This window comes from Spermophilus citellus (assembly GCF_964194105.1).
Source record: "Spermophilus citellus genome assembly, chromosome: 4".
In the NCBI taxonomy this organism is placed as follows: domain Eukaryota; kingdom Metazoa; phylum Chordata; class Mammalia; order Rodentia; family Sciuridae; genus Spermophilus; species Spermophilus citellus.
Genome location: NC_138185.1, coordinates 109,104,958 through 109,131,273, shown reverse-complemented (window position 1 = coordinate 109,131,273; position 26,316 = coordinate 109,104,958). Strand labels below are relative to the sequence as shown.

At 35.4% G+C, this 26,316-nt stretch overlaps 1 protein-coding gene across 1 annotated transcript in view; it reads left to right on the top strand.

Moving 5' to 3' along the window:
* ARIH1 (ariadne RBR E3 ubiquitin protein ligase 1) overlaps window positions 1–26,316 on the top strand; it is a 136,211-nt gene that overhangs the window by 84,199 nt on the left and 25,696 nt on the right. Inside the window, exons 3-6 of the mRNA XM_081292103.1 lie at window positions 1,434–1,578; window positions 9,211–9,303; window positions 10,718–10,773; window positions 26,249–26,315. Coding sequence (XP_081148229.1) covers window positions 1,434–1,578; window positions 9,211–9,303; window positions 10,718–10,773; window positions 26,249–26,315 — 361 coding nt within the window. The remainder of the gene's footprint in view (window positions 1–1,433; window positions 1,579–9,210; window positions 9,304–10,717; window positions 10,774–26,248; window position 26,316) is intronic.

The window sequence follows — 26,316 nt, the reverse complement described above, 5'->3', positions numbered from 1 at the left end:
TTTGAGACAGGTTCTCACTAAGTTGCCAAGGTAGGCCTCGAAACTCCCCATCCTCCTGCCTCAGCCTTCTGAGGTATATATATATATGTATATGTATATGTATGTATATATATGTATATGTATGTGTATATATATGTATATGTATATATATGTGTATGTATATATATGTGTATGTATATATATATATATGTATATATTTGGGTATGCATGCACAAGAGCACATTGTAATTATCAAAACCTTGGGTAAAACTAAAAAGTGTTTGTCTAGATTCTGCATTAATAGTTTGGCTGATTTTATTGATTCACAGTTTTGAAAGATTTTTGTCTGTTGTTTATCTCTTTAGAATATTAATATATTTAGGAACCAGGAACTGTGTCTCATCTAGGTTCATGGAAGATATTGTGTTAGCTATTTACCACTGTTTTCTGTCAAGAAATTTATAACTTAGTTAAAACTATATAGTACTGGGCATAATACACTCTTGATATAAATATGGAACTTCTGTATATTTAGGTACATATTTTATGAAAAGCTAGTATGCAATCTTTTGTATAAAAATGTCAAGATAGGGCTGGAGTTGTAGCTCAGTGGTAGAGCCCTTGCCTCACAAGTGTGAGGTACTGGGTTCTATCCTAGCACCACATAAAAACAAAGGTATTGAGTCCATATACAACCAAAAAAATAAAAAAAAGTCAAGATATACCCTTTTGTTTCCTCCTTCCTTCCTTTTCTCAATAAATTAAAAAAGTAGTTCAAAAGAATATAGAGAGCAAGCCTGTTGTACAGAATGAGACACATGATAATTTCATTTTAAAAATGATTTATGGGGTGAGATATGCTTTGTGAGTCATTTATTAAAGCTAATGTATTTAAAGTGGCTTAACCTCAATTATTTATGAAATTAATTCATTTTTATAACATAGAGCTAAGTTTTAAAAAAATATCATTAGTCTTCACACGTAATGCTAGAAATAGCACAGCTTTCATCCTTAAATTTTAATTGTAATACTGTTAACATTCCAGTAGCTTTTATTGGAATTTTAATTCCCAGGACTTCAGAAGAAACAAATTTTTTTAAAAATCCAAGGGGCGGGGGTAGGGGCAGTATCCAAAGGGGGCAGTAAAACCTCAGATTTGCTCTCTCACATACACACACTTTGTGTGTGTGTGTGTGTGTGTGTGTGGTGCTGGGGATTGAACTCATGGCCTTGTTCATGTGAGGCAAATACTCTACCAACTGAGCTATATCCCCAGTCCACACGCACCCGTCTTTGATGTAATTGTAGTTATATTACTTTTATATCCTCTGAGCAAAAAAAGTTATGATTTTGGTTTATTTCATTTTATTGATTTTCCCAGTAGACAGTCAAGGTTTGGAGAGCTCTGACTATGCTATTGCTGGGCTTTCATCCTTTCTGTTTAAATAATGCAGGTACTTTGATGGAAACCTGGAGAAGCTCTTTGCTGAGTGTCATGTAATTAATCCAAGTAAAAAGTCTCGAACGCGCCAGATGAATACAAGGTCATCAGCACAGGATATGCCTTGTCAGATCTGCTACTTGAACTACCCTAACTCGGTGAGTATCTGGTAGTTTAAGGCTAGCACTCTATATTTCAGAGAGTAAATCACTTTCATTATTTAAACAAAGGGAAATCTGGGGGGTTTGGAGAAGTAACATATAACCAGTAACCTCTCAGTATATTAAGGATAATGATAGGAAAAGCAATAATAAAACCTTCGTTTTTAAAAGCACCAACTTGTCTAAGTTGATGCTACATACCTATATCTTTCTAGAGTTAACTTTATCACCATGGGGAAAATTGTGTGCTATACAATGAGTTAACTTATTTTTTATCCAAATTAAAATAGATTTAAAAATCTTTAGTTGCTTTTGAAATATCCAGAACCCATATAAAATGTCTATAATACTGTTGCTGGGGAACTTTCAGAATTTTTCCTAAGAAAAGATTTTCACTTAAATCCATTCAGGTGGAGAATTAAAAGTATGGCAAGGGGGACCGAATAAGAACAGAGAACAAAACTAAACAATAGATGTTTCTCCTAAGAATGTGTCTTAAAATTGCATTAAGATGGTTTACTTGGTGATATGTGTATTCGGAATTGTAATACATTCTGCTGTCATATATAACAAATTAAAATTTAAAAATGCAAAAAAATAAACTGTTAAAGAATGTTCATCATTCTTTTATCACATCATCATGAATACTGATGATGTGATAAAAGAAAAAAATGGGTTACTTGGTGTGTTCAGTAAGAAATTGTAGTCTTAAATAATTTTTCTTACGAAGGCATTACTTTATTAGAAACAATAGGAAAGTTTTATTTATAACATAAGTAAGTGTTTAGTTACCTGGAATTCAGCTTTTAAGATGTTTCAGTATGTCTTAAGATATTACTTAATGCTATTATAATTGTAACTATCTTGTTGATATTTGTGCATTAATAGGTAAACAGCTGTTTCTAATAATTATTTTATACCAGGTATTTTGCACTGCCATTTTAACATTGAAGGATTTTCAATGTTAATCTTAGAATTATATATGTATCTCTAAAGAAATCTACTGGAATGGCGCTAATTTGGTCAAATATATAACTGACTACAAAAGTTTTTAAAAACTTAGAGAAATAGAATGATGAGTGAGGTTATAATAATGTAGAAAGTAAAAGGCTGAAGTTAGTTTCTGAATTCTCAACTTCTGATCATAGTTCTAATGCTTCAAATATTTGGCTTTGGGGTGGATAGCAAGTAGATTATTAATGTCTTTGGTTTTCAGTTCTTTTTTTCAGTTCTTATCTGTCAGATCAGTTGACTTAGATGTTCTTTGAAATCTCTTCTTGCCTGAGAATTGTTATCATTTCCCTCTACTTAAATTACAATCCTAACTTGAGTATTTATAAAACAGTCAAGTGTTGATATTAAAATACATTATTAAATTCATATTTGAACAGTGTTATTATCTTTAACATGTTATCTGTTCCAGTTGGTATTTATGTAGTGCCTACAGTTTGTAAGTTTCTGTGAGGTAGGACTAAGATCTGAATAATGTGTCCCAGGTTAGTTTTCCTTAGTCCTTGGACATTTTTCCTTCTGATTTATTATAGCTAGTTTGTCCTTCACTTAAATCTTAATTCTAATTTGAATACCGGCACTAGTTGCTTACAAATATCCACTGCAATTTTCTCGGTGTCCTTGATATTATCCAACAAACAAGAACCGAAAATCATAATTGGAGATTATTATACACTTCTGCTTTGTACCTGTAACTGATGGAAAACTTTACTATTCATTCATCATGCCAGACGCTATTCTAAAATTTTGAAATATACTGGGGAATAAATATATAATCCCTGTTTTCAAATAATTTATAGGTTACCTGGGCAGATAAGTACTATTACATTCAGAAAGAATGGTAAGTGCTTTAGCAGGACAAACACATGATATGATACTATTTGGAACATGGTAGATGGAAACCAAATTTAGGGTTTGTTTAGGATATTGTTTTTGGTGCTAGGAATTGAACCCCAGGGATTTGCACGTGCTAGCCTTATTCAGTTTTTGATCAGGTAGTACTTTCCACAGAAATTGACATATAAAGTAACCTAAAAAGGCAAGGTAGTTAAGTGAAGCAGGAAAATTAGCAGTGCAGAAACAAAGGAAGAGAAATTTTTTTCAATAATGAAGAAATGCCTAAAAGCTTCAGACAAAAGAAAAGTGGATTTGAAGTTTATTAGGAGTTTATAGTGACCCCGGAAAGTTATTTTAAGTAGTGTGGGTAGGATGGGAAAACACTGCAGCTGAAGAGTCATTAACTTTAAGGTTTAAGATAGTAAAAGCAATAAAGGTAGATAGTTTTTCTTTTTCTTTTTTCTTTTTTTTTTTTTTTTTAGAGAGAGAGAGAGAATTTTTTAATATTTATTTTCTAGTTTTCGGCGGACACAACATCTTTGTTTGTATGTGGTGCTGAGGATTGCCAGGCGAGCGCGCTACCGCTTGAGCCACATCCCCAGCCCAAGTTTTTCTTTTTTTTTTTTTAAATTGAGTAAGTGGCAGGAGAAGATAGCAAAAGCAGCAAATTCTTTGGGTTGACAATTAAGTTAAAGAGTTATAGAAACTATGCAGTTATGAAAAATATAACCATGACAAAACTAGGACTTCTTTTCTCCTAATGTTTAGACTAATACAGAAGGATACTTATAACCTCTTCAGTTTTGAAAGTAAATATCACCTGAAATTCTTCATGAAGCTTTACCACTTTATTACTTGTATGAGTATTATATAACTCCCATGTTTCACTTCTACTGCTCTCTGATTTTCTTTTATTCACATGTATCTTCAGTACCTTCCTTTATCCTTATAGAAAGCAGTGTTAGCATTATGCAGTGCCACATGAGAACAGGTTTTTAAAAGTAAATGCTTTTTGTATCTTTGTACTTTGGGATTAATGTCCTAGGTGGTTTCCAATTGGAATTTCCCAAGTCTTCGGAGCACTGTGTAAATCCTCTTCATTCCCCCTTGTAGCAAATCAGAAGTCTTCTAACCTCAGCAACAGTTGCTTTATAATAATGTTTTGAATCAAAGTAGGTTAAGATGTGATTGTACTAACCCAGCATTCTGGGGCTGAAATATCTCACTTTAATGAAGTAAATAATGTTTTATTTTCTAAGAATAAAATAGGTCAAATAGGTCAAATCAGAGTTGAAGAGTGTGAGGGGCAATTCACCCCTTTCATTCCTAAACTTCAATCCTCCCCTGTGTAATCTTGGCAGTCTTGGGAATACTGCTTGAAAATATCTGATCCAGGTCCAACTTTATCTTCCTTTTAACTCATTGTATTATAATCATGATAGAGCTGATGCTGAGATTATTTGCTCCATTTGTGTAAACAAAATGACTTCAGTTTTAGAGATTATATGAACAATTTCTGATAGAAGAAAAATGAGTTACTGTTCTTACTGCTGTTTAGTATTAGTTGTTATATATAAAGTGGTGGAGATAAGCGAAACCTTTTAATGTGTGATGTTGTTTTAGAGGCTTTAAAAAAAAACATGAATTTCTGCTATAGCTTTTTCTTAGATTCAGTCAGTAATCTAGTCCCAATTTAAGGGGAATCCCAGGGAGCTAAGAGGAGGTAAGCATGAGGTAGTAAGGGAGCAAACATAAACATGTTTAAGGAGAAGGGAAAGGGAAATAACAACAGAAGATAACATAGATGGAGGATAACCCAGGTATTTCTTGCACATTATATTTAGGTTAGGTGTTTCTTTATCTTGAAACATGCCATGCATGTGTGTGATTTTTGTAATTTATCTTGTTTAATCTTGTGGTCTATCTAATTAGAAAAGTCACTGAAAAGAAATCTTTAAAGAATAAAAGGCTTTCTTTACTGTCCTCTCATAGTAGGACCTAAACTAGAACTCACCAAGGTTTGGGATTTCTCCAGCGATCACTGGTTAATTGTAACTAGTAATCTCTTAGCTTTAAGAATTTTTATTTGAAAAAAGAATAGAGCACATGGCCATGTGTATGTTTCTGCGTAAAATATTTTGAAGTTGTTGAAATATTTTATATATTTATCCCTTACAGAATGCCCCTTTTTATAGCCATGAAAAATAAAGATTTCTTCCTTAGTGATCTAATAACAGTTTCGTACCAAATCTCCTTCACTAATGAAGAGTAATGAGATTATACTCTTTTAAACTTGACATGTATTTCACATGCCATTCTGTCTGTAAAACCAGTCTCTTAGGAGTCTGGTGTATTTCCTTCCATGACTACTTCTGTGTGTTTAAAAAATGTAATTGATATACTATATATAGAATGTTTTTTTCTTGGTTGCCCGACCCCCCCCCCCCCCCCTTACTGCTGGTCCTAGAATTGAGTCCGGGGCACTCTACCCCTGAGTTGTATCTCCAGCCCTTCTTATTTTTATTTTTTTACCTTCGTTTTATTTACTTATTTTTATGTGGTGTTGAGGATCAAACCCAGTGCCTCACATGTGCTAGGCAACTGCTCTACCACTGAGCTACACTGAGCTTTTTTTATTTTGAGTCAAAGAGTCTTGCCAAGTTGCTGCAGCTGGCCTTGAGCTTATGGTCCTCCTGCCTCTGCCTCCTGGGTAGCTGGAATTGCAGGCATGCACCACTGCGCCCAAATACATATGTAGAATTTTCTATCCTGTTTGCATCTAATATTATGAACTATATCAAGTATTATATTTCAAATAATATTTAAATAGATAATGTTGGAATAAAAAATACTTTCTGTAAGAGAGAAAGAAATAGGCTCAGAATAAATTTGACAAGAAATGTGAAACATCTGATGAAGAAATTTTTTAGTACCAAGAGACAAAAAGTTGACTTGAGTGTTTGTTTGAAAACTATTGAAAAAGAATAGGTTGGTAGGGGAAAGCAGGAAGAGGACTAATCCTACCAGATGCAAAGAATTGACAAAGCAGTGGAACAAAATAAAATCAAATATGCATGAAAATATAGTGTATTATGGAGAAGGTATGGCAATAAGGTAGATTATTCAGTAAATGGTTTTAGAACAACTTGGTAGCCATCTGGGAGAGAAACTTAAATTCCTTCCTAGCCTCTTATGTCGGAGTTAATTTAGGAACCATAAATTTAAACATTGATGCATTTCACTTATATATAAGTAAAGTGCTTCTGCATGGCAACACAATATGAAGAAGCAGAATTGAAACTGAGAGAAAATGTTTTCCATATTTATTAGTGTCCAGTTTCCTATGTAAGTACAAAGTCCCCCTAAATTGATTAGGAAAACTTTCTGTGTAAAATAAGCAAAATATGTGAAGAGAGTACCCAGAAAAAGAAATACACAGCCTTAAATCTTTTCTTTTTCAAATGTTAAATTGAAAATCAAAATTAATGAAATTAGTTCATTTTTTATATGTTAGTTTGGTAAAGATCAAGAAATTGGATGATATACTATGTTGGCATAAGTGTGAGAAACTGCATAGTATAAATTACTACAGCCTTGTTTCAGGAAAGCCTTGGGATATCTTATCAAATTGTGAATGTATACCTGTTATAGTGTCACTTTTACACATTTGTCTGAAGATGTAGTCACATGATCACAAAGATGTATATACAGTGTACATTAATTAACTGTTCATTAATCATGGACTGTTTGAATAAATTGGGGCACTTTCTTCAGACTTCAAAAAGAGGTAAGCATCTGGGCGTGGTGGCCCACGCCCGTAATTCAGTGGCTCAGGAAGCTGAGGCAGAAAGATCACGAGTTCAAAGCCAGCCTCAGTGACAGTGAGGTGCTAAGCAACTCACTGAGACCATGTCTCTAAATAAAATACAAAAAGGGATGAGGTTGTGGTTCAGTTGTTCAGTGCCCTGAGCTCAATCCCCAGTACCTCCCCACACACACAAAAAAAGAGGTAAACCAATGTGAAACCACATAAGAAATCTGTTAAATTAATAAAAAATAAACATCATAGAAGAGATTATTACCTTCTTCCACTGTGTGTATTTGAACATTAGAAATCTCTGGAAGAATGTGTAAGAAATGGAACTGATTGATTCCAGGTATAGGATACAGAACAGAGATGGGGATAAAGGAGAATCATTTTTCATCACAAACTTACACTATAAAACAATATTACTACTACTACTACTATTAACAATAATATTGTTATTATTAACAATAATATTATTGTTGTCATTATTATTAATAATATTTTTGTCTTGCTATGTTGCACAGACTGAATTGTACTATCCAAGGGTGCCATACTTCTTCTCATACTTATTGCCAAGACCTAATAGGGCAGTAGAACCCTTAACACTTGCGTTTACATGATTTCTCCTGCCTTAGTTCACATGTAGCTGGGACTACAGGTGTAATCCACCATGCCTCACTCATTAAAAAATTTTTTGGCCATGAACCTATATTATTAATTAAAATGAATTTAGTAGTAAATATTTTTAAAAATATAATTCTTTATATTTAAAATAGTTTAATAACCCACTACAGATCACAATATACTTCCTTGAACTGTCTAAAGTTATTAACATTTCAAATCATGTCAATAATTTTAGAACAAAATGTTATTTGTAGTAATTTGGAATAAATAGATCTTTTGATTTACCATGAGATTTTTATTTTCTAGATTAGCTACATCCCATGCAGTTCCATGGAGTTCTGTCCATTGACACTTTTAAAATAACATGTTTATTGAGCTGTATAATTCAGTACTATCCAGTTCACCCATTTAAAGTGGTTTTTATTGTATTGAGAGTTGTGCAACCATTGCGATTAATTTTAGATCATTTTTAACCCCAAAGAAATTCTACACCCTTTTGTATTCATTCCCTGATTCAGGCAACTGCTCACCTGCTTCCTTTAAGGATTTGTTTATTCTGGATCTTTTACATAAATGAAATCAAACAATATATGGTCTTTCATTTAGCATATGTTTTCAAGGTTCATCCCTGTCTTAGCATGTATCAGTACTTCATTCCTTTTTGTGGCAAAATAATATTCCATTATATGGATTGTCTACATTTTGTTTCTCATCCATCACTTGATGGATTTCTGGGTTATTTATACTTTTTGGCTATTTTGAACGATGTTACCATGAATTCTTGTGTACAAGTTAATGTATGGATGTGTGTTTTCATTTCTTTGGGCTTTATATACCTAGGAATAGAATTGCTGGGTCATATGATAACTCTTGGGTACTGCATGATTATTCCCTAAAATTGCTGCTCCATTTTACATTCCTATTGACAGGGCATGAGGGTTCCAGTTTTTCCATATACTTACCTAAAACTCTTGTTGTTATCTGTCTTTTTTTATTATGGCTGTCCTAGTGAGTGTAAGGAGGTGTCTCGTGATTTGGCTTACATTTCCATAATGCTTATTAATATATGGTATAATCTTACATTTAATACAAACTCATTGTTGCCTGCCTTTCTTAAAAGTTTGCAAATATATACCATAGATGTGTTTCTTAGGTGTTTTTTGTTCTGTGTATTTGCATATCTAGATTTCATCACCTAGAATTTCATTTTAGGAGACTGTCTATTCTTGTTATATTGGAGATTTTAGTCACTGGGAGAAATGTGACCTAAAAGAGCACTGAGTCACTAGGTGTAGAAAATTTTCTGAAAATGTCTTTGTTTAAAAGTTCATGTTTTATTTTTGTTGCAGTATTTCACTGGCCTTGAATGTGGACATAAGTTTTGTATGCAGTGCTGGAGTGAATATTTAACTACCAAAATAATGGAGGAAGGCATGGGACAGGTAAAGATCCCAAAATGATTTTTAGTTTTTATTGAATTTCTTGTAGTGTTTAGACCCTTGTATAAATATCAACTAGTGAAACTTTTTGGATTATGAATTGCATGAGCAAAATTTTTCTATATTAAAACAACTTAAAATAGATTCCTTTTCATTTTACAATGGGACATTTTAGTTAAAGACCCCAAATTAGGCAAAGTTTTTCTTTTTTTTTTTTTTTATTGGTTGTTCAAAACATTACAAAGCTCATGACATATCAACTTTCATACATTTGACTCAAGTGGGTTATGAACTCCCATTTTTACCCCAAATACAAATTGCAGAATCACATCGGTTACACATTCACATTTTTACATAATGGCATATTAGTGACTGTTGTATTCTGCTACCTTTCGTATCCCCTATTATCCCCCCTCCCCTCCCCTCCCATCTTCCCTCTCTACCTCATCTGCTGTTGTTCAATTCTCTCCCTTGTTCCCCCTCCCCTTTCCCCTCACAACCTCTTCTATGTAATTTTGTGTAACATTGAGGGTCTCCTACCATTTCCATATGATTTCCCTTCTCTCTCCCTTTCCCTCCCCCCACTCGTCTCTGTTTAATGTTAATATTTTCCTCATGCTCTTCCTCCCTGTTCTGTTCTTAGTTGCTCTCTTTATATCAAAGAAGACATTTTGGCATTTGCTTTTTAAGGATTGGCTAGCTTTGCTTAGCATAATCTGCTCTAATGCCATCCATTTCCCTGCAAATTCCATGATTTTGTCATTTTTTAGTGCTGCGTAATACTCCATTGTATATAAATGCCACTTTTTTTTTTATCCATTCATCTATTGAAGGGCATCTAGGTTGGTTCCACAGTCTACCTATTGTGAATTGTGCCGCTATGATCATTGATGTGGCAGTATCCCTATAGTACGCTCTTTTAAGATCCTCAGGGAAGAGTCCAAGAAGGGCGATAGCTGGGTCAAATGGTGGGTCCATTCCCAGCTTTCCCAGGAATCTCCATACTGCTTTCCAAATTGGCGTTACCAATTTGCAGTCCCACCAGCAATGTACAAGTGTGCCCTTTTCCCCACATCCTCACCAGCACTTATTGTTATTTGACTTCATAATGGCTTAGGCAAAGTTTTTCCAGCAGGCATCAATGTTGGTAATATATCAAACTGAATTTTTAAACAGTTTTGTCAGATATTTTACTTTAACCTTTTAATATTTTGTTGCAGAACCACTTGGGTTAGCAATTCTGTTACTTCATAGTGATAAACTCATACACACACTTATTTCATTTAAATAGAAAGGGAAGGATTGAAATCCTGTAAACATTGAAGTGTCCCCAGACCTAGCAAAGTGCCTGGCAGTGGTAAGCATTCAATAAATATTTGTTGAATGAAGACATAGTTTAAATTTCAATCTTTTTCAGACTATTTCGTGTCCTGCTCATGGTTGTGATATCTTAGTGGATGACAACACAGTTATGTAAGTATTTTGGATAGATTTTGCATGTTGAATATTGGTTAGTTGGTTAAACCAGATTCACTTCCAGCACCTCAAAGAAGGTGAACTTTAAAGGTCCAAAGAGAAATTCCATTCTATATATTCCTTTGTATTATTAAAACACTTTTTTAGCTTGGTTAAACATCCAATCACTTTTGGTAAATATTGGAATTGAAGATTAGGATATGTCAGTTTGTCAGTTGGGGGTCCTCTGTGAAAGAGATGCTAAGATAGAGTTAAAAATGAAAGAGTTAGGGGCTGGGGATGTAGCTCAGTGGTAGAGCTCTTGCCTAACATGTGTGAGGCCCTGCGTTTGTCCCCAGCACCACACACATTATCCCTACACACCCCCACTTCACCCCCCCCCAGAAAAAAAAAGAAAGAAAAAGCCTCATTGGGATAACATCTGTGCTGTAAAAGGGGGGGGAAAGGAACAGATAGCTCTCCAGGCACATATGATGTCTGAAGAAGAGAGGAAGAAAGATATTTGCAGTAGGAAGAGATTCTGAATACAATGTGGCTGTGAGAGTCTGAGGCAACCCAGCAGGGGGTGGGGAGTTTGTGGGGGTGAGGATGACAGACAGGACACCACTATGGTGACTCTAGTACTTAGAATTTCCCATAGAGTAATGCCTCAGTAATTAAGGGCTCAGGTACCTTTGTGTTCATTCATTGGCCGGGACTACCCAGGATGGAACACTGCTACCGATCACAAAGGTTCTGCAGCTGAAGGCTGTCAGCTAATACCTTCCCTAGTGAAAGATTCTCTTTTCAAGGGAGAAAGAAATTTGGAGAAAGAGCCATAATGAGTTTTGGAGCCTCCCAGCTTGCTTAATTCCTGAGTCAGTGCTGTTTTTATAACCTCAAGTTAACCTGCTTGACTTATTCCACAATGAGGGATTGAGGACTTTAATGATCTACAAATGAATAGTATAATAATCCTGGATAATTATCTATACAGAAAGGTATATTGTAATAAAAGTAAAAGCAGCCATTTGCTTTAATAAATGAATTTCTTAACCTAATAAAGACATATATTGACTAGACCAGCACAGTTTATAAAGCTCATTGATTGTACTTTGGTTTATTTGAAACATTTACTGGTGTTACCATCTCTGTGTTAATCCTTGTTCTTTTAGTAATCTTATTTTCATTACCGTTTTTGGCTAGCAAAAATAAATCATGTATTATCTTGAAGTACCATCATTCTTCCTGTTGACTTTATCTTGTCTCCCCTTATGCTGTCTGATCTTTGTATCCTTTCATCAATTCATCATTTTTCATTGTACATTTCACCCAGTATAGGTCAGTGTATCCTTTTATCCATACCCCAAACATTTAGGGGAGCATACTTGCTGGCACATAACGTATAGGGAACAACAACAAAAAACTGTAATGTAAAAGAGTTTTAAGCAAAAGATATAAAAGTATGCATGTACAGATATCTATACAGATATAGATAGAAACGTTTAAAAAATTATTCTCTCTGAAGAGTTTAGGAGAGACTTATTTGATTTAGTTAGTAACATAAAAGGGGTAAAAATTAGGATTGAGGGAGCAGAGGTAGTATTGATGATTAAAGAAGTCAGTATTTTTAAAATAGATAGGAATATTAGAGTTTTTCTGTGAGTAGGGCACAGAGTGAGAGATTATTTAAAATGAGGATACGAGGCATTTGATAGGTTTTTTTTAAATTTTGTTTTTGTTCCAGAGATAGTTGTAAAGGCTGATAAGATTTACATTTTAGAAATACGGTTTTGGGTGTGGTGGCATACACCTGAAATCCCAGCCACTAGGAAGCTTTGGCAGGAGGATGGCAAGTTCAAGGCCAGTCTGGGCAACTTAGATCCTGCCTCAAAATAAAAAGGACTGGGCATGTGTCACTCACTGGAAGCACCCTTGGGCTTAATCTCCATTATCATGAAAACATCTATTGTGTAGTGGTGGATGCTTTAAAGTAGATAAGCATTTGGGCAATGGGACTTGGTTAGAGGGTAATTATAGAATAGGTTAAATGTGATAGTGTGAGAGTTGGGATTTTAGAGAGGAGCCAATAGAAAGAACAGAAATTAAAGACAGATTGGTTATGGGATATGAATTTTCACTTTTTAAATTTGATTCATTAGATAGAACCTAGTACCCTTCAGGTTTGGAATTCAGTAAACAAATAAGTAAACAGTTGAAATAATGAGGGGGCCATTACTCTTGGGAAAAATGTAGAATGGAAAAAGATAGACTGAAGTCTTAGAGTGTTAAATTTTAAGTGATAAGGAGGGAGAGGGAGGGGATCAGTGAAAGACACTCAGGTTATTCATTTAGACAATAATAGAGGAACCAATGGAGTAGAGACTGTCAGCAAAAGTAGTCAGTAATGATGTTACTTTCTATAGAGGTATGATCAAGAACACCATTGAAAAGAGATCATTGGATTTCCCTCTTAGCAAAGCAACTTTACGAGAAGGTTGACGGTAGAAAGCAGATTGCAGTGATTTCAGGCATGAATGAAAAGTATGGCTGGTTTTGGAGAGGAAACTTATACCCAGTGGATTGCATATTCACTTATATCATCTAGATAATTAGAATACTTTTGTAAACCAAAGAAATTGATTAGAGCCCATAAATGTATTATCACCATTTGTGTTTAATAACTTGTACAGTTTACTTAGGTATTCTTAGGACATTCTCCTGATAGAGTGATTAAGCAAATCACAAATTGTTTGTTTTATCAGATTTTACACAGTGAACCCATAAGTTTCCTGAAGGTACTTTAGGAGCTCTGATGGAGGACTCCTTCCTCTGCGTTCATCTGGAGGAGCTTTTGTATCTGTCTTCTTATAATGGATTTCTGGATAAGATACTAACTGGGAGAAGACTAGAGGGGATGTAGACAAAATATATCAAACACATAAAACAAGTATGACTAAATTTTCTTGGTATAATGTGGCTCTTAGAAATCATTAGAAAGAATGGGTACTGGGCTGGGGATGTGGCTCAAGCGGTAGCGCGCTCGCCTGGCGTGCGTGCGGCCCGGGTTCGATCCTCAGCACCACACACAAACAAAGATGTTGTGTCCGCCAAGAACTAAGGAAAAATAAATAAATATTAAATTCTCTCTCTCTCTCTGTCCCCCACTCTCTCTAAAAAAAAAAAAAAAAAAAAAAAAAAAAAGAATGGGTACTATGGTGTGTGTGTATGTAATCCCAGCAACTTGAGAGTCTCAGATAGGAGAATCAAAAGTTAAGGCTACCTGGACAGTTTAGCATAACTGTGTCTCAAGAATAAAAGAAAAAAAAAAGAGAAAGAAAAAAACGGGGAGGGTTAGGGAATGAGTTCAATGGTATGGTGCCCCTGAGTTCATTCCCCATACCACAAAAAAATGAGGGTTGCTGGAGATATATCTCAGTGGTAGAGTGCTTCTGGGTTCAGTCCCTAGTACCACATAAGTAGGTAGGTAGGAAGGATGGTTGGCTGGGTGGATGGATAGATAGACAGACAGATGGGAGGAGGGTCTTTTCATTTGTAAAAGACATAAGCAGCTCACAATGAAAGAAATTTCAGTTGTCTTAAACAAAAACTATCCTGCTTAAATAAATGTAAGTCAGGCATAGTGGAGAACACCTGTAATCCCAAAGATTAAGGAGGCAGAGACTGGAGGATCCTGAGTTTAAGGTTAGGCTAGGCAACTTGGTGAGATCTCATCTCCAGAAAGGGGGGAAAAAAAGGTAGATGGGTAGAAACATAACTCAGTAATAGTATGCTCCTGAGTTTAATCACCACCTACAAACACACACACACACACACACACACACCTACCTGAGATGCTCTAAATTTAAAAGTTCCTTTCCTCTTTCTTTTTTTAACATTTCAAGTTAGTTAAGAATTAAAGAATTTGATGTCAAATATGATAATATAGTAGAGAGTATACTCTCTTTTAGCCTTTTTTTTAACTATTCTAATTTTTAAAATTTTGCTAGTTACATATGACAGTACAATGACCTTGACATATCATACATTTGAATCAGATGGGATATAATTTCTCATTTTTTTTGAGTGTACAGGTTGCAGAATCACATGGTCATGCAGTCACGTATATACACACAGCAATAATAATGTCTATTTCATTTTACTATCTTGTAGCCTTTTTAAAATGTCATTTGGCAGTTTCTAAAGATTTATGTGCTCTTTGGACTTTCATCCAATAGTTTTTAGCACTTGGATATGTCATTCCACTGCTTTTTATTCTTCTCATTGTTTTTGATAAGACAGCCATTCATCATATTGTTTTTTTGGTGTGTCCCTGTCCACCCCCCACACACACACCCGAAATTTGGTGCTTTTAAGATTTTCTTTCTTTTGGCTTACAGAAGTTTGTGATTTGTTTAGATGTGGTTCTCTTTGTATTTATCCTGTGGGGGTGCTTTAGGTGAGAAAAATTTAGTTTTTCATAAATTTGGGGGCTTTTGCCCATTGTTTCTTAAAATATTTATCCTTTCCTGTCCTCCCTTTATGGTAATCCTCTCACATATTGCCATTGACTTTGTCTCACATGTTGTGTAGGCTCTGTTCATTTTCATGTCTTTTTTCCTGTTTTTCATGTTGGATAGTTTTTGGTGATATATCTGAGTTCATATTTTTAAGTGTTTTTTAGTGTTTATGTATTTTACCATCTTAAATCTGCTACTGTACACTTCTAGTCAATTTTTCACTTTAGTTTATGCTTCCATTCATTCCTTCTTTCTTTTCCCTTCTCTCCCTCTCCCATTCCCCTTTCCTCTGATACTTCCATCCAATCCAGGGCCTCCAGCATGCTAGGCAAATGCTTTACCACTGAGCTACTTCGCCAGCACTTTGCTATTATATTTTGAGATAGGGTCTTGCTAGGTTGCCCCGGCTGGCCTTGGGCTTACGATCTTTTCTTCAACTGCTCAAATAGTTGGGATTACACGCATGTACTACCATCCCCAGCTTATGCTTTTCTTTTCTTTTTTCTTTTTCAGGGCTGGGGATCGAAGTTATTATGCTTTTCACCTGTAGAATTTCCAGTTGGTACTTTTCTATAATTTTTATTTATTGAGATTCTCTATTTGTTTTATTTTATTTGACTTTTATTTTTTTGAGACAGGGTACTCATTATGTTGTCCAGGCTGGCCTTGACCTCACGATTCTCCTGCCTCAGCTTCCTGAGTAGGTGTGGGTACAGAAGAATACCATCAACTGAGATTCTCTATTGTTGATTTCATTATCAACATAATTTCTTTTAGTTCTTTGAATATATTTATAGTAGTGGCATAGAAGTCTTTGCTAACTCTGACACCTGGGTCTCCTCACAGACTTGTCTTGACTGCTTTTCTCCCCATGTATGGGTCACTTCTTTCTTTCTTTCATGTCTAGTATATAATTTTTAGATGAAAATGAACATTTCGGCAAGAGAGTTATAAGCTCTATGTTGTTTTCTAGGTTTGTTGATCTATCTTCCTTTACCGAACTCTGTGGTATCATTATCCCCTTGCACAGTGCGTAGCTGATAGCTCTGATCAGTTTTAAACTTCTTATTTTTTTAACTAGGCTTTTTTAAGGGTCACTCCTGTGTCTGTATAACAGAAATTGTACTGAAAACACTTCCAGCCTTTGGAGTAAGGCATTTAAAATTGCAGCCAGTTCTCAAATTTCCCTTGACTTTGACTATTTGATGGATTCTTGTTTCTTTTCTGTACAGTTACATAGTTTTTATAGGTATTCCTTGGAAATACCTGTTTTACATTTCTAAATTAGCCTCTCGGGGATCTCTGTCTATATATTCCACAGGCCTTATCTTGTCCATCCCTTGCACCAGCAAACTCACTCTTTCTTGCTTCTCAGTAACAAAGAAAGAGATCATAGATGTTAAGATTTACAACCTTGATGCTATCCCTGGTTTATTTTTATCCTATACCTCCCAGAACCACCCTTACACCAAATTCTTTCAGTTCCACATCCCCACATCCATTCCTTCTGCCATTAACCTGATCTGGCCATACTCTTTTTTTTTTTTTTTTTAGCTGGAAATTTGGTACTAGTTCCCGAGTGCTTCATACCTAGTTTCATCACCTTTGAATTCTTCACAAATGGCTCTCACTGTCCTACATTGCACACCTGTACATCTCCATCTTTTACTTCATCTTTTCTTATATTTTCTGTTCCTGCCATGTAGAATCTAGTTTCTTGAAGATACTGTTTATTTGCATTTAGTTTTTTTTTTTTTTAAAGAGAGAGTGAGAGAGAGGGGGATAGAGAGAGAGAGAGAGAGAGAGAGAGAGAGAGAGAGAGAATTTCAATATTTATTTATTTTTTCTTAATTCTCGGCAGACACAACATCTTTGTTTGTATGTGGTGCTGAGGATCGAACCCGGGCCGCACGCATGCCAGGCGAGCGCGCTACCGCTTGAGCCACATCCCCAGCCCTGCATTTAGTTTTGTTCGAATTTTATTTTGTTCTCTTCTGCCTCCTGGCTTTCTCACATACAATACTCTTTCCAAATTACTCTTCATTTCTTTTAACCTACTGATCCTCTTAGTCATACTTTGGCCTCAGTTTAGATTTTAGTTGGTTTGGGCAGATAGTCTGTGAGCTTCTAAAATATGCCCCTGCCCCATCTCATTCACAATTCACTTTTTTTCCGCCTTTGTAATTTCACTTGTATTTCTTAAGTTATGTGTGAGTTGTATGACCCAAAGTACACAATTTATGTTGATTGATTCCTCTGCATATTTTCATTCAGGATATGTGGTTCTAACCTTGGAAATAATACACTCAAAGTAGAGATTCACTCATTATTTAGTGCTTTTTGAGACTTACCCCCCCCCCCCCCATTGGTGCTGGGTATTGAACCCCAGGAATCTTACACTCTAAGATGATGTTCGGGCCACTGGATTATACACTCTTATCTCAACTCTTAATTCTTCATAATGGTAATTGAATAACTTTGCTTTTGTTATTTTGTTTTGTTTTTATTTTTGTATTCGATACTAGGGAATGAACCCAGGGGCACTTAATCACTGATCCAGCCTTTTTATTGTTTGAGACAGAGTTTTGCTAAGTTGCTAAGGGCCTTTCTAAGTCGCTGAGGCTGGCGTTAAACTTGTGATCTTCCTGCCTCATCCTCCCAAACCTCTGGGATTTTAGGTGTGTACCACCACACCCAGCTGAAATTTCTTTTTTTGTGTGCTCCTTAGGTACTGGCATTTAATAGTCATGTATCTTTGAATACATGTAACAGTAACACAATCACTTATTCTCCTTTGCCTTCATAAACATATGACATCATTGAAAGCCTCAGTGATTAATTTGTGCTGTAATATTATACCATCAAGGGTATTGGACTAAGTGGGGCTTCTCTACACAATGGCTTCATAAAGGTAACATTATACTTTGAGAACTTTTTGTCACAAGATTTGTCCTTATACTTTCATGAGATTAGTAAAAATTCTCTGAAGTATATATCACTTGTGACTAAATAAATGTTTCTGTTTATCTCAGTAGTTAGTTGGTTGTTTTTTTTTTTGTTGTTTTCCTGTTTTTCATTTACTTATTTAGGACCTAAGTTTCTATATAGCTCCTCTACTAATCTTAGGGAGGATAAAGGTAAATTTGTTATCTATAAAGTCTTTCAAGATCTTCAAGTAATGTATTGGTATTTTCATGTACGGGTTTTAGAAACAGATGAAGGCAGAAACTCACATCTAGAAGAATTATGCCCATTGCTCTTTTTCCACTCTGTGGTGCTAGGGATGGAATCCAGGGCCTAAAACACACTTGGCAAACACTGTACAACTCAACTACATCGCCCTGCCCGTTACTTTTTAAAATGCTTTTTTCTGGGGCTGGTGGTATAGCTTAGTGGAAAGTGCTCCTGTTTAGCATAAGCAAAAAAAGGCTTTAAACTGATAGCTTTTTTACAAATGGTTCTTAAGATCATGGCATAGAAAATACATAATTCTATTGGTTAGTTTCTCACTCCTGAAAAAGGCAATCAATACTGGTCTTTTAAAAAATAGATTTTTAAAAATTAAATAATATAAACTTAGATGCTATTCATCAGTGTATTTCCTGTTCTATTAATTTTTTAATGTATTTTTTTAGTTGACAGTAGACCTTTGTTTATTTATGTGTGGTACTGAGAATCAAACCCAGGGCCTCACAGGTGCTAGGCAAGTGCCCTACCACGGAGACACAGCCCAGCCCCTGCTCTGTCAATTTTAAGCAGTACATTTTAACTTCTAACTATGTGAGGTGAGGAAATTGGTGCCATCATTCTATTGATCAGAAAATTATAAACAAATACATTTATAAAAACATAACTAAAGAGAAATAAATGGAATCCTTTAAGTCTGTGCTGTTTCAAGCCTCAAGTCAGATGATTATGTTTTACATTCTGTCAGTATCTTAAAAATCACAAATAAGTTTTTGAAGCTACCAGGATCCTTAGTAATTAAGTGCAGTCATATAGTTCTTGCCATTAGGAAAGAAACTACATTTCAATATGTGTGTTAATTGCATTTCACAGGGAAAACATTGTTCTTATTTAATTATTAGCCCAATTTGCTCCATATTGATTTTCATTTCATTTTTTATTTTGTTTTTTTGTTAAGTCCTACCACCCAGATCAGGGTATACAACTTTTGCAGTACTCAGTATGTTCATCCTTATGCCCTTTCCTAGTCAGTATTCGTCTTACCTTGGCTACTTATCCTGACTTTTGTTACCATCAGTTAGTTTTGCCTGTTCTTGAACACCATCGAAATGGAATTGTGTTGCGTGTGTTCTTTTGTGAATATTTATGATGGTTGTGCATGTTGTTAGCTACATGTGTTTTGTTTTGTTATTATTCCTATATAATATTTCAATTTTCTAATAATAGATGTTTGGAGTTTTTTTGACTGATCTGTTTGTTTTTAGCTATTGTGAAAAAAACTACAAAGAACATTCCTATGTCTTCTAGCAGATATCCATTGATTTTTTTTAGGGTATGTGTTCAGGAGTGAGATTTTTAACTTGAATATATACTGCCACTGTTTTCCAAAGTGGTTGTATACCTACCCTCCTAGCCATAGATAAGTCATCTGTCTCAAAAAATTTTAGCCTTTCTGACGGGTATGCAGGCATATTTACCTCTAGTGGCTTTGAGGATATTTTGTAGGGTGAGGGCAGTACTGGGGATTGAACTTATAGGTGCTCTACCACTGAGCTATATCCCCAATGCTCTCTAAGCTGTGGAGGCTGCCTAGAACTTGTGATCCTGTTGCCTTAGCCTCCTGAATAGCTGGCGTGTTTTGCTATTCCTGGCCTAAGTTGTGTTTATTTATTTATGTAGAATCCTGTTTTTTTTTTTTTTTTTTGTTTTTTTGTTTTTTTAAAGAGAGAGTGAAAGAGGAGAGAGAGAGAGAGAGAATTTTTAATATTTATTTTTTAGTTCTCGGCGGACACAACATCTTTGCTGGTATGTGGTGCTGAGGATCGAACCCAGGCCGCACGCATGCCAGACGAGCGCGCTACCGCCTGAGCCACATTCCCAGCCCTTATGTAGAATCCTTTGATAACATTTGTGTTCCCACAAATAATTTCCAGGTCTTATAGAAATGTAAAATAAAATAATAGGTCAGGTTTTGGTGCTCAGTAAAGTTAAATATAGATGGAATAAATTACTGATAAGCATTAGTAATTTTAAACTTTTATGTTGTTGAACTGTATTTAAAAATGTGCAGAGTGAAGGGAGGCAGGGAAGAGTTGGGGAGGGTGGATGAATTAGATTATGTGGTGACTGATAAGTCATTGTATGTTCTTTGGCTCTTATTCTACTTATTTCATTTGGCCATGAAGATGTTTTGAGCAGAGGATTTCGTTGACTGCTGGTGTTTGAGACAAAAGAAAAGACTATATATGGGAACAGAGAGATTAGATGGAAGACTGTTACATAGTCTAGGCAAGAGATGGTGGTAGTTTGAATCAGAATGGTAGCAGAAGACATGACAATAAATGGTTTGGATTTGGGATATATTTTCAAGTTAGAGTCAAGTTTAAATATGGGGTAGAGACAAAAGAGATGGGATAGGAATGACAATAAGATAATTTTCACCTTTGTGATTAAATAAAATTTAGATGATATTAAATGTCATTGAATTTTATAATAAAAATTAACAAAGATTTTTAATAATAAAGATGGTAATCTCATTGTCATAATTCATAACCCAAAGGCCCAATAGTGGGGGGAAATGGAATGTAGTGTAACCATTAAACGTGATTTTGTGAGGCTGGGGCTGTAGCTCAATGGTGGAATGCTTGCCTAGCTTGTGATAGCCACTGGGTTTGATCCTTAGCACCATAAGTAAATAAGATAATTGTTTTTGTTTGTTTGTTTGTTTTTAAGTGATTTTTTCCCCCAGGGGTTCTGGAGGCTGAGGTAGGAGGATCTCAAATTACAGGCATCCTCAGCAACTTGGTTAGGCCCTTAGCAACTCAGCAAGACCCTGTCTCAACATAAAATGAATGAATGAATGAATGAGTGAGTGAGTGAATGAGTGAATGAATAAAAAGGGCTGGGGATTGTGGGTAAGTGGTTAAGTGCTCCTGGGATCAATCCCTGGAAGCATAAAAGTAAAATAAATCATAGCTCTCTTTTTACCTCATTTGTTAAAGTGAATTATTGCCAAACTCAAATGTGGTAAAATGCATCTGACGTTGCTCATCAGTGTAATAAGTTTTCTTTTTTTTTTCTTTTTATTATTATTGGTTGTTCGAAACATTACAAAGCTCTTGACATATCATATTTCATACATTTGATTCAAGTGGGTTATGAACTCCCATTTTCAGAATTTGCAGAATCACATCGGTTACACATCCACGTTTTTACATATTGCCATACTAGTGACTGTTGTATTCTGCTACCTTTCCTATCCTCTACTATCCCCCCTCCCCTTCCCTCCCATCCCATCTTCTCTCTACCCCATCTACTGTAATTCATTTCTTGCCCTTGGTTTTTTTTTTTTTCCCTTTCCCCTCACATCCTCTTATATGTAATTTTGTATAACGATGAGGGTCTCTTTCCATTTTTTTTTTTTTTTAGAGAGAGAATGTTTTTTTAATATGTATTTTTAGTTTTCAGCGGACACAACATCTTTGTTTGTATGTGGGGCTGAGCATTGAACCCGGGCCGTGTGCATGCCAGGGACCACGCTACTGCTTGAGCCACATCCCCAGCCCTCTCCTTCCATTTCCATGCAATTTCCCTTCTCTCTCCCTTTCCCTCCCACTTCTCATCCCTGTTTAATGTTAATCTTTTTCTCATGCTCTTCCTCCCTTCTCTGTTCTTATTTGCTCTCCTTATATCAAAGATGACATTTGGCATTTGTTTTTTAGGGATTGGTTCGCTTCACTTAGCATAATCTGCTCTAATGCCATCCATTTCCCTGCAAATGCCATGATTTTGATATTTTTTAGTGTTGAGTAATACTCCATTGTGTTTAAATGCCACATTTTTTAATACATTCATCTATTGAAGGGCATCTAGATTGGTTCCACAGTCTAGCTATTGTGAATTGTGGTGCTATGAACATCGATGTAGTGGTATCCCTGTAGTATGCTCTTTTAAGGTCTTCAGGGAATAGTCCGAGAAGGGCAATAGCTGGGTCAAATGGTGGTTCCATTCCCAGCTTTCCCAGGAATCTCCGTACTGCTTTCCAAATTGGCTGCACCAATTTGTAGTCCCACCAGCAATGTACAAGTGTGCCCTTTTCCCCACATCCTCGCCAACACTTGTTGTTTGACTTCATAATGGCTGCCAATCTTACTGGAGTGAGATGGTATCTTAGGGTGGTTTTGATTTGCATTTCTCTGACTGCTAGAGATCGTGAGCATTTTTTCATGTACTTGTTGATTGATTGATTGTCCTCCTGAGAAATGTCTGTTCAGGTCCTTGGCCCATTTGTTGATTGGGTTATTTGTTTTCTTATTGTTTAATTTTTTTGAGTTCTTTGTATACTCTGGATATTAGGGCTCTATCTGAAGTGTGAGGAGTAAAAATTTGTTCCCAGGATGTAGGCTCCCTATTTACCTCTCTTATTGTTTCTCTTGCTGAGAAAAAACTTTTTAGTTTGAGTAAGTCCCATTTGTTGATTCTTGTTTTTAACTCTTGTGCTATGGGTGTCCTATTAAGGAATTTGGAGCCTGACCCCACAATATGTAGATCGGAGCCAACTTTTTCTTCTATCAGACGCAGAGTCTCTGATTTGATATCAAGCTCCTTGATCCATTTTGAGTTAACTTTTGTGCATGGTGAGAGAAAGGGATTCAGTTTCATTTTGTTGCATATCGATTTCCAGTTTTCCCAGCACTATTTGTTGAAGTTGCTATCCTTCCTCCATTGCATGCCCCTTTATCAAATATAAGATAGTTGTAGTTTTGTGGATTGGTCTCTGTGTCCTCTATTCTGTATCATTGGTCCACCCACCTGTTTTGGTACCAGTACCATGCTGTTTTTGTTACTGTTGCTCTGTAGTACAGTTTGAAATCTGGTATCGCTCTACCTCCTGATTGACACTTCCTGCTTAGAATTGCTTTTGCTATTCTGGGTCTTTTGTTTTTCCATATGAATTTCATGATTGCTTTATCTATTTCTACAAGAAATGCCATTAGGATTTTGATTGGCATTGCATTGAACCTATAGAGAACTTTTGGTAGTATCACCATTTTGATGATGTTAGTTCTGCCTATCCATGAACAGGGTATATTTTTCCACCTTCTAAGATCTTCTTCTATTTCTCTCTTTAGGGTTCTATAGTTTTCATTGTATAAATCTTTCACCTCTTTTGTTATGTTGATTCCCAAGTATTTTATTTCTTTTGAGGATATTGTGAATGGGGTGGTTGTCCTCATTTCCATTTCAGAAGATTTGTCGCTGATATACAGGAATGCCTTTGATTTATGCGTGTTGATTTTATAGCCTGACACTTTGCTGAATTCATTTATTAGCTCTAGTAGTTTCTTTGTAGACCCTTTTGGGTCTTCTAGATATAAGATAATAAGTTTTCACTAGAGATTATTTTGTTTGCCTGTTAGCTGCATTCCATTAGGAGTATTGGCACTATAATTCAACATAAGTAAAACAGATCATTGTCTTCACCATCAACATAAAGTAATAACTGACTGACCTTTACTCTTAACAGATTCTAGTTGTGGCCATGCCAGATTTAGACAGCTACTTCTTAAGCTAGGGTCAGCTGTAAAAAATCATTAGAAGCCAAGTGCAGTGACACACATCTATACTCTCAATTGCTTAGAGAGATCTTAAGCAATTTAGTGAGATCCTGTCTCAAAAAATAAAAAGGACTGGGATTTAGCTCAGTGGTAATGTTCCCCTGGCTTCAATCCCCAACACCAAAAGAGAAATAGTGAGTGATAGATGTACATTATGTTTGTTTGCAAATCTGAGCATCTAACTTCGGGTTTCATGTTTCCTTTATTTATTTTTATTGATGTGATATTCATGTGACATTGTCACCATTTTAATTATTTTACGTTATATAATTAAAGGACTTTTAGTGCTTTAGTAATGTGGGAGAACCATCATCACTACCTAATTCCGGAATATTTTCATGGAAAATATTCGTCCAACCATTCTCTCCTCTCCTAGCCACCACTTACCAGTTTTCTGTCTCTCTGCATTTGTCTATTCTGGACATTTCATATAAATGGAATCATAATATGTGGTCTTTGGTGACTTGCTTCTTTCAGCTAGTGTTTTCAAGGTTCATCCATGTTGAAATATGAATTAATTTTTCATTTATTTTTATTGGTGAATAATATTCCATTATGTGCATATTTCCACTTTTTTGAGAATATTTTTGTTGTATGAAAATATGAACGTTGTTTGCAACTTTTTGATAAAGGCCTGATATATACCTAGGAGAGGAGTTGCTGGGTCATATGGTAATGCTGTGTTTAACTGTGTGAGGAACTATCAAATATATTAATTATTTTTAGATCTCATCTTCAACCTCTGTGAATATAATTTGCCCATTTAAGAAATGAACATGTTCTTCAGGCCAGGCACCATGCTGAATACAGAAGATCCTTTCGTGGAACTTATTTTGGGGGTATAAGTAAGCAGGAAGATATCAAGCAAGTGATTATATAGTTAACTGTCTAAAATTGCAATGAGTTCTATAAAGGAGAGGTTTTAGATGCCAGGCAAACTAAGAGGGGTTCTCCATCTAGACTGGTGTGGTGAATTATCAGGAAAGGCTTCCTTGAGTGAATAATAATATATTTCAACTGATTGAAGTAATATAATAATATAGCATTTATTTGGTGCTTACTATTTGCCAGGCACTCACAACTTTTCATTTCTGCTGTGGAACATAAAGAGTTCAAAGGACTAATCCTCAATTCATAGCTAGGGTGTTATGAAGTTGTTACTTAAACATGGTCTGTCCCACCTCAAAACCCCATCATGGCATTCTCCGCTTTCATTTCCAAGGGAGGCAGTCTTAAGCAATACCTCTGAGGAAGAGTTGTACTTGCTAATTTTCAGGAAATATAAGAATATAGATGACAGGAGTTTTAAAAAAATGGGATAGTACAGGGTACGATCTTATGGAAGGGCAGAGTAAAAAGATATGAAGCTTAAGAATTAGGTGAAATCAGACTTGTCCTGTTCATTTAAAAAACTTCAGTGGGGTAGACCCCATGCATGTTCAATATAGTTCTTCTTGGCCTCATCAGTAGTTGTCTTCCCCATTCCCTGTGCCCATCCCACTTCAACATCATTTTCTTATAACACATTCAGAAGGGTCTTTACCATAAAAGTAAACTAAAGTTTCAGGGTTTCTCACTTTTATGGGCTTCTGTTGTGAGTCATAGAAATAGTTGTGAATTATAAAGTGTTCAGGGTGGACAAAGGAAGCCAGTTTGCAGTCAATAAATATTTCCAATAAATGGCAAAGAATTCCCAAATGAAAAAGACCCTAAAAATTATATAAAGTTTAGGTATCACAAAATGCAAATTCATTCCTTAACATTCCTCTCAACATCTGCTTTATTTCACACACCAGTTTGGGTGGGGATCTAAAGGAAAATAAATAAAAGAATTGCTGTGTTAAGGCATGATAATATCAGAGTCAGAAGTCTCTGAAGTGAGCTTAACTTGGCAATAGTTGGTAAGTCTTTAGGTTTATAATACACACTTGGTGTAAACAGACACAGAATATTTAGACTATAAGAAACATGAAGAAACTGTCTAAACTGTAGAAAGTTGGAAATTATTTTGATGAGTTAGATTTGTTGATAGCATAAGTGTAGTTCAGTGTCTTCCATGTAGGACAGTTTTGATTACCATAGCATAAACAGTTTTTTAAATTATATGTTATAAATATGGAAAATACTGTTGGCTGAAAACTTCTTAATTGTTTTTATTCTTGGTTTCAGGCGCCTGATAACAGATTCAAAAGTTAAATTAAAGTATCAGCATTTAATAACAAATAGCTTTGTAGAGG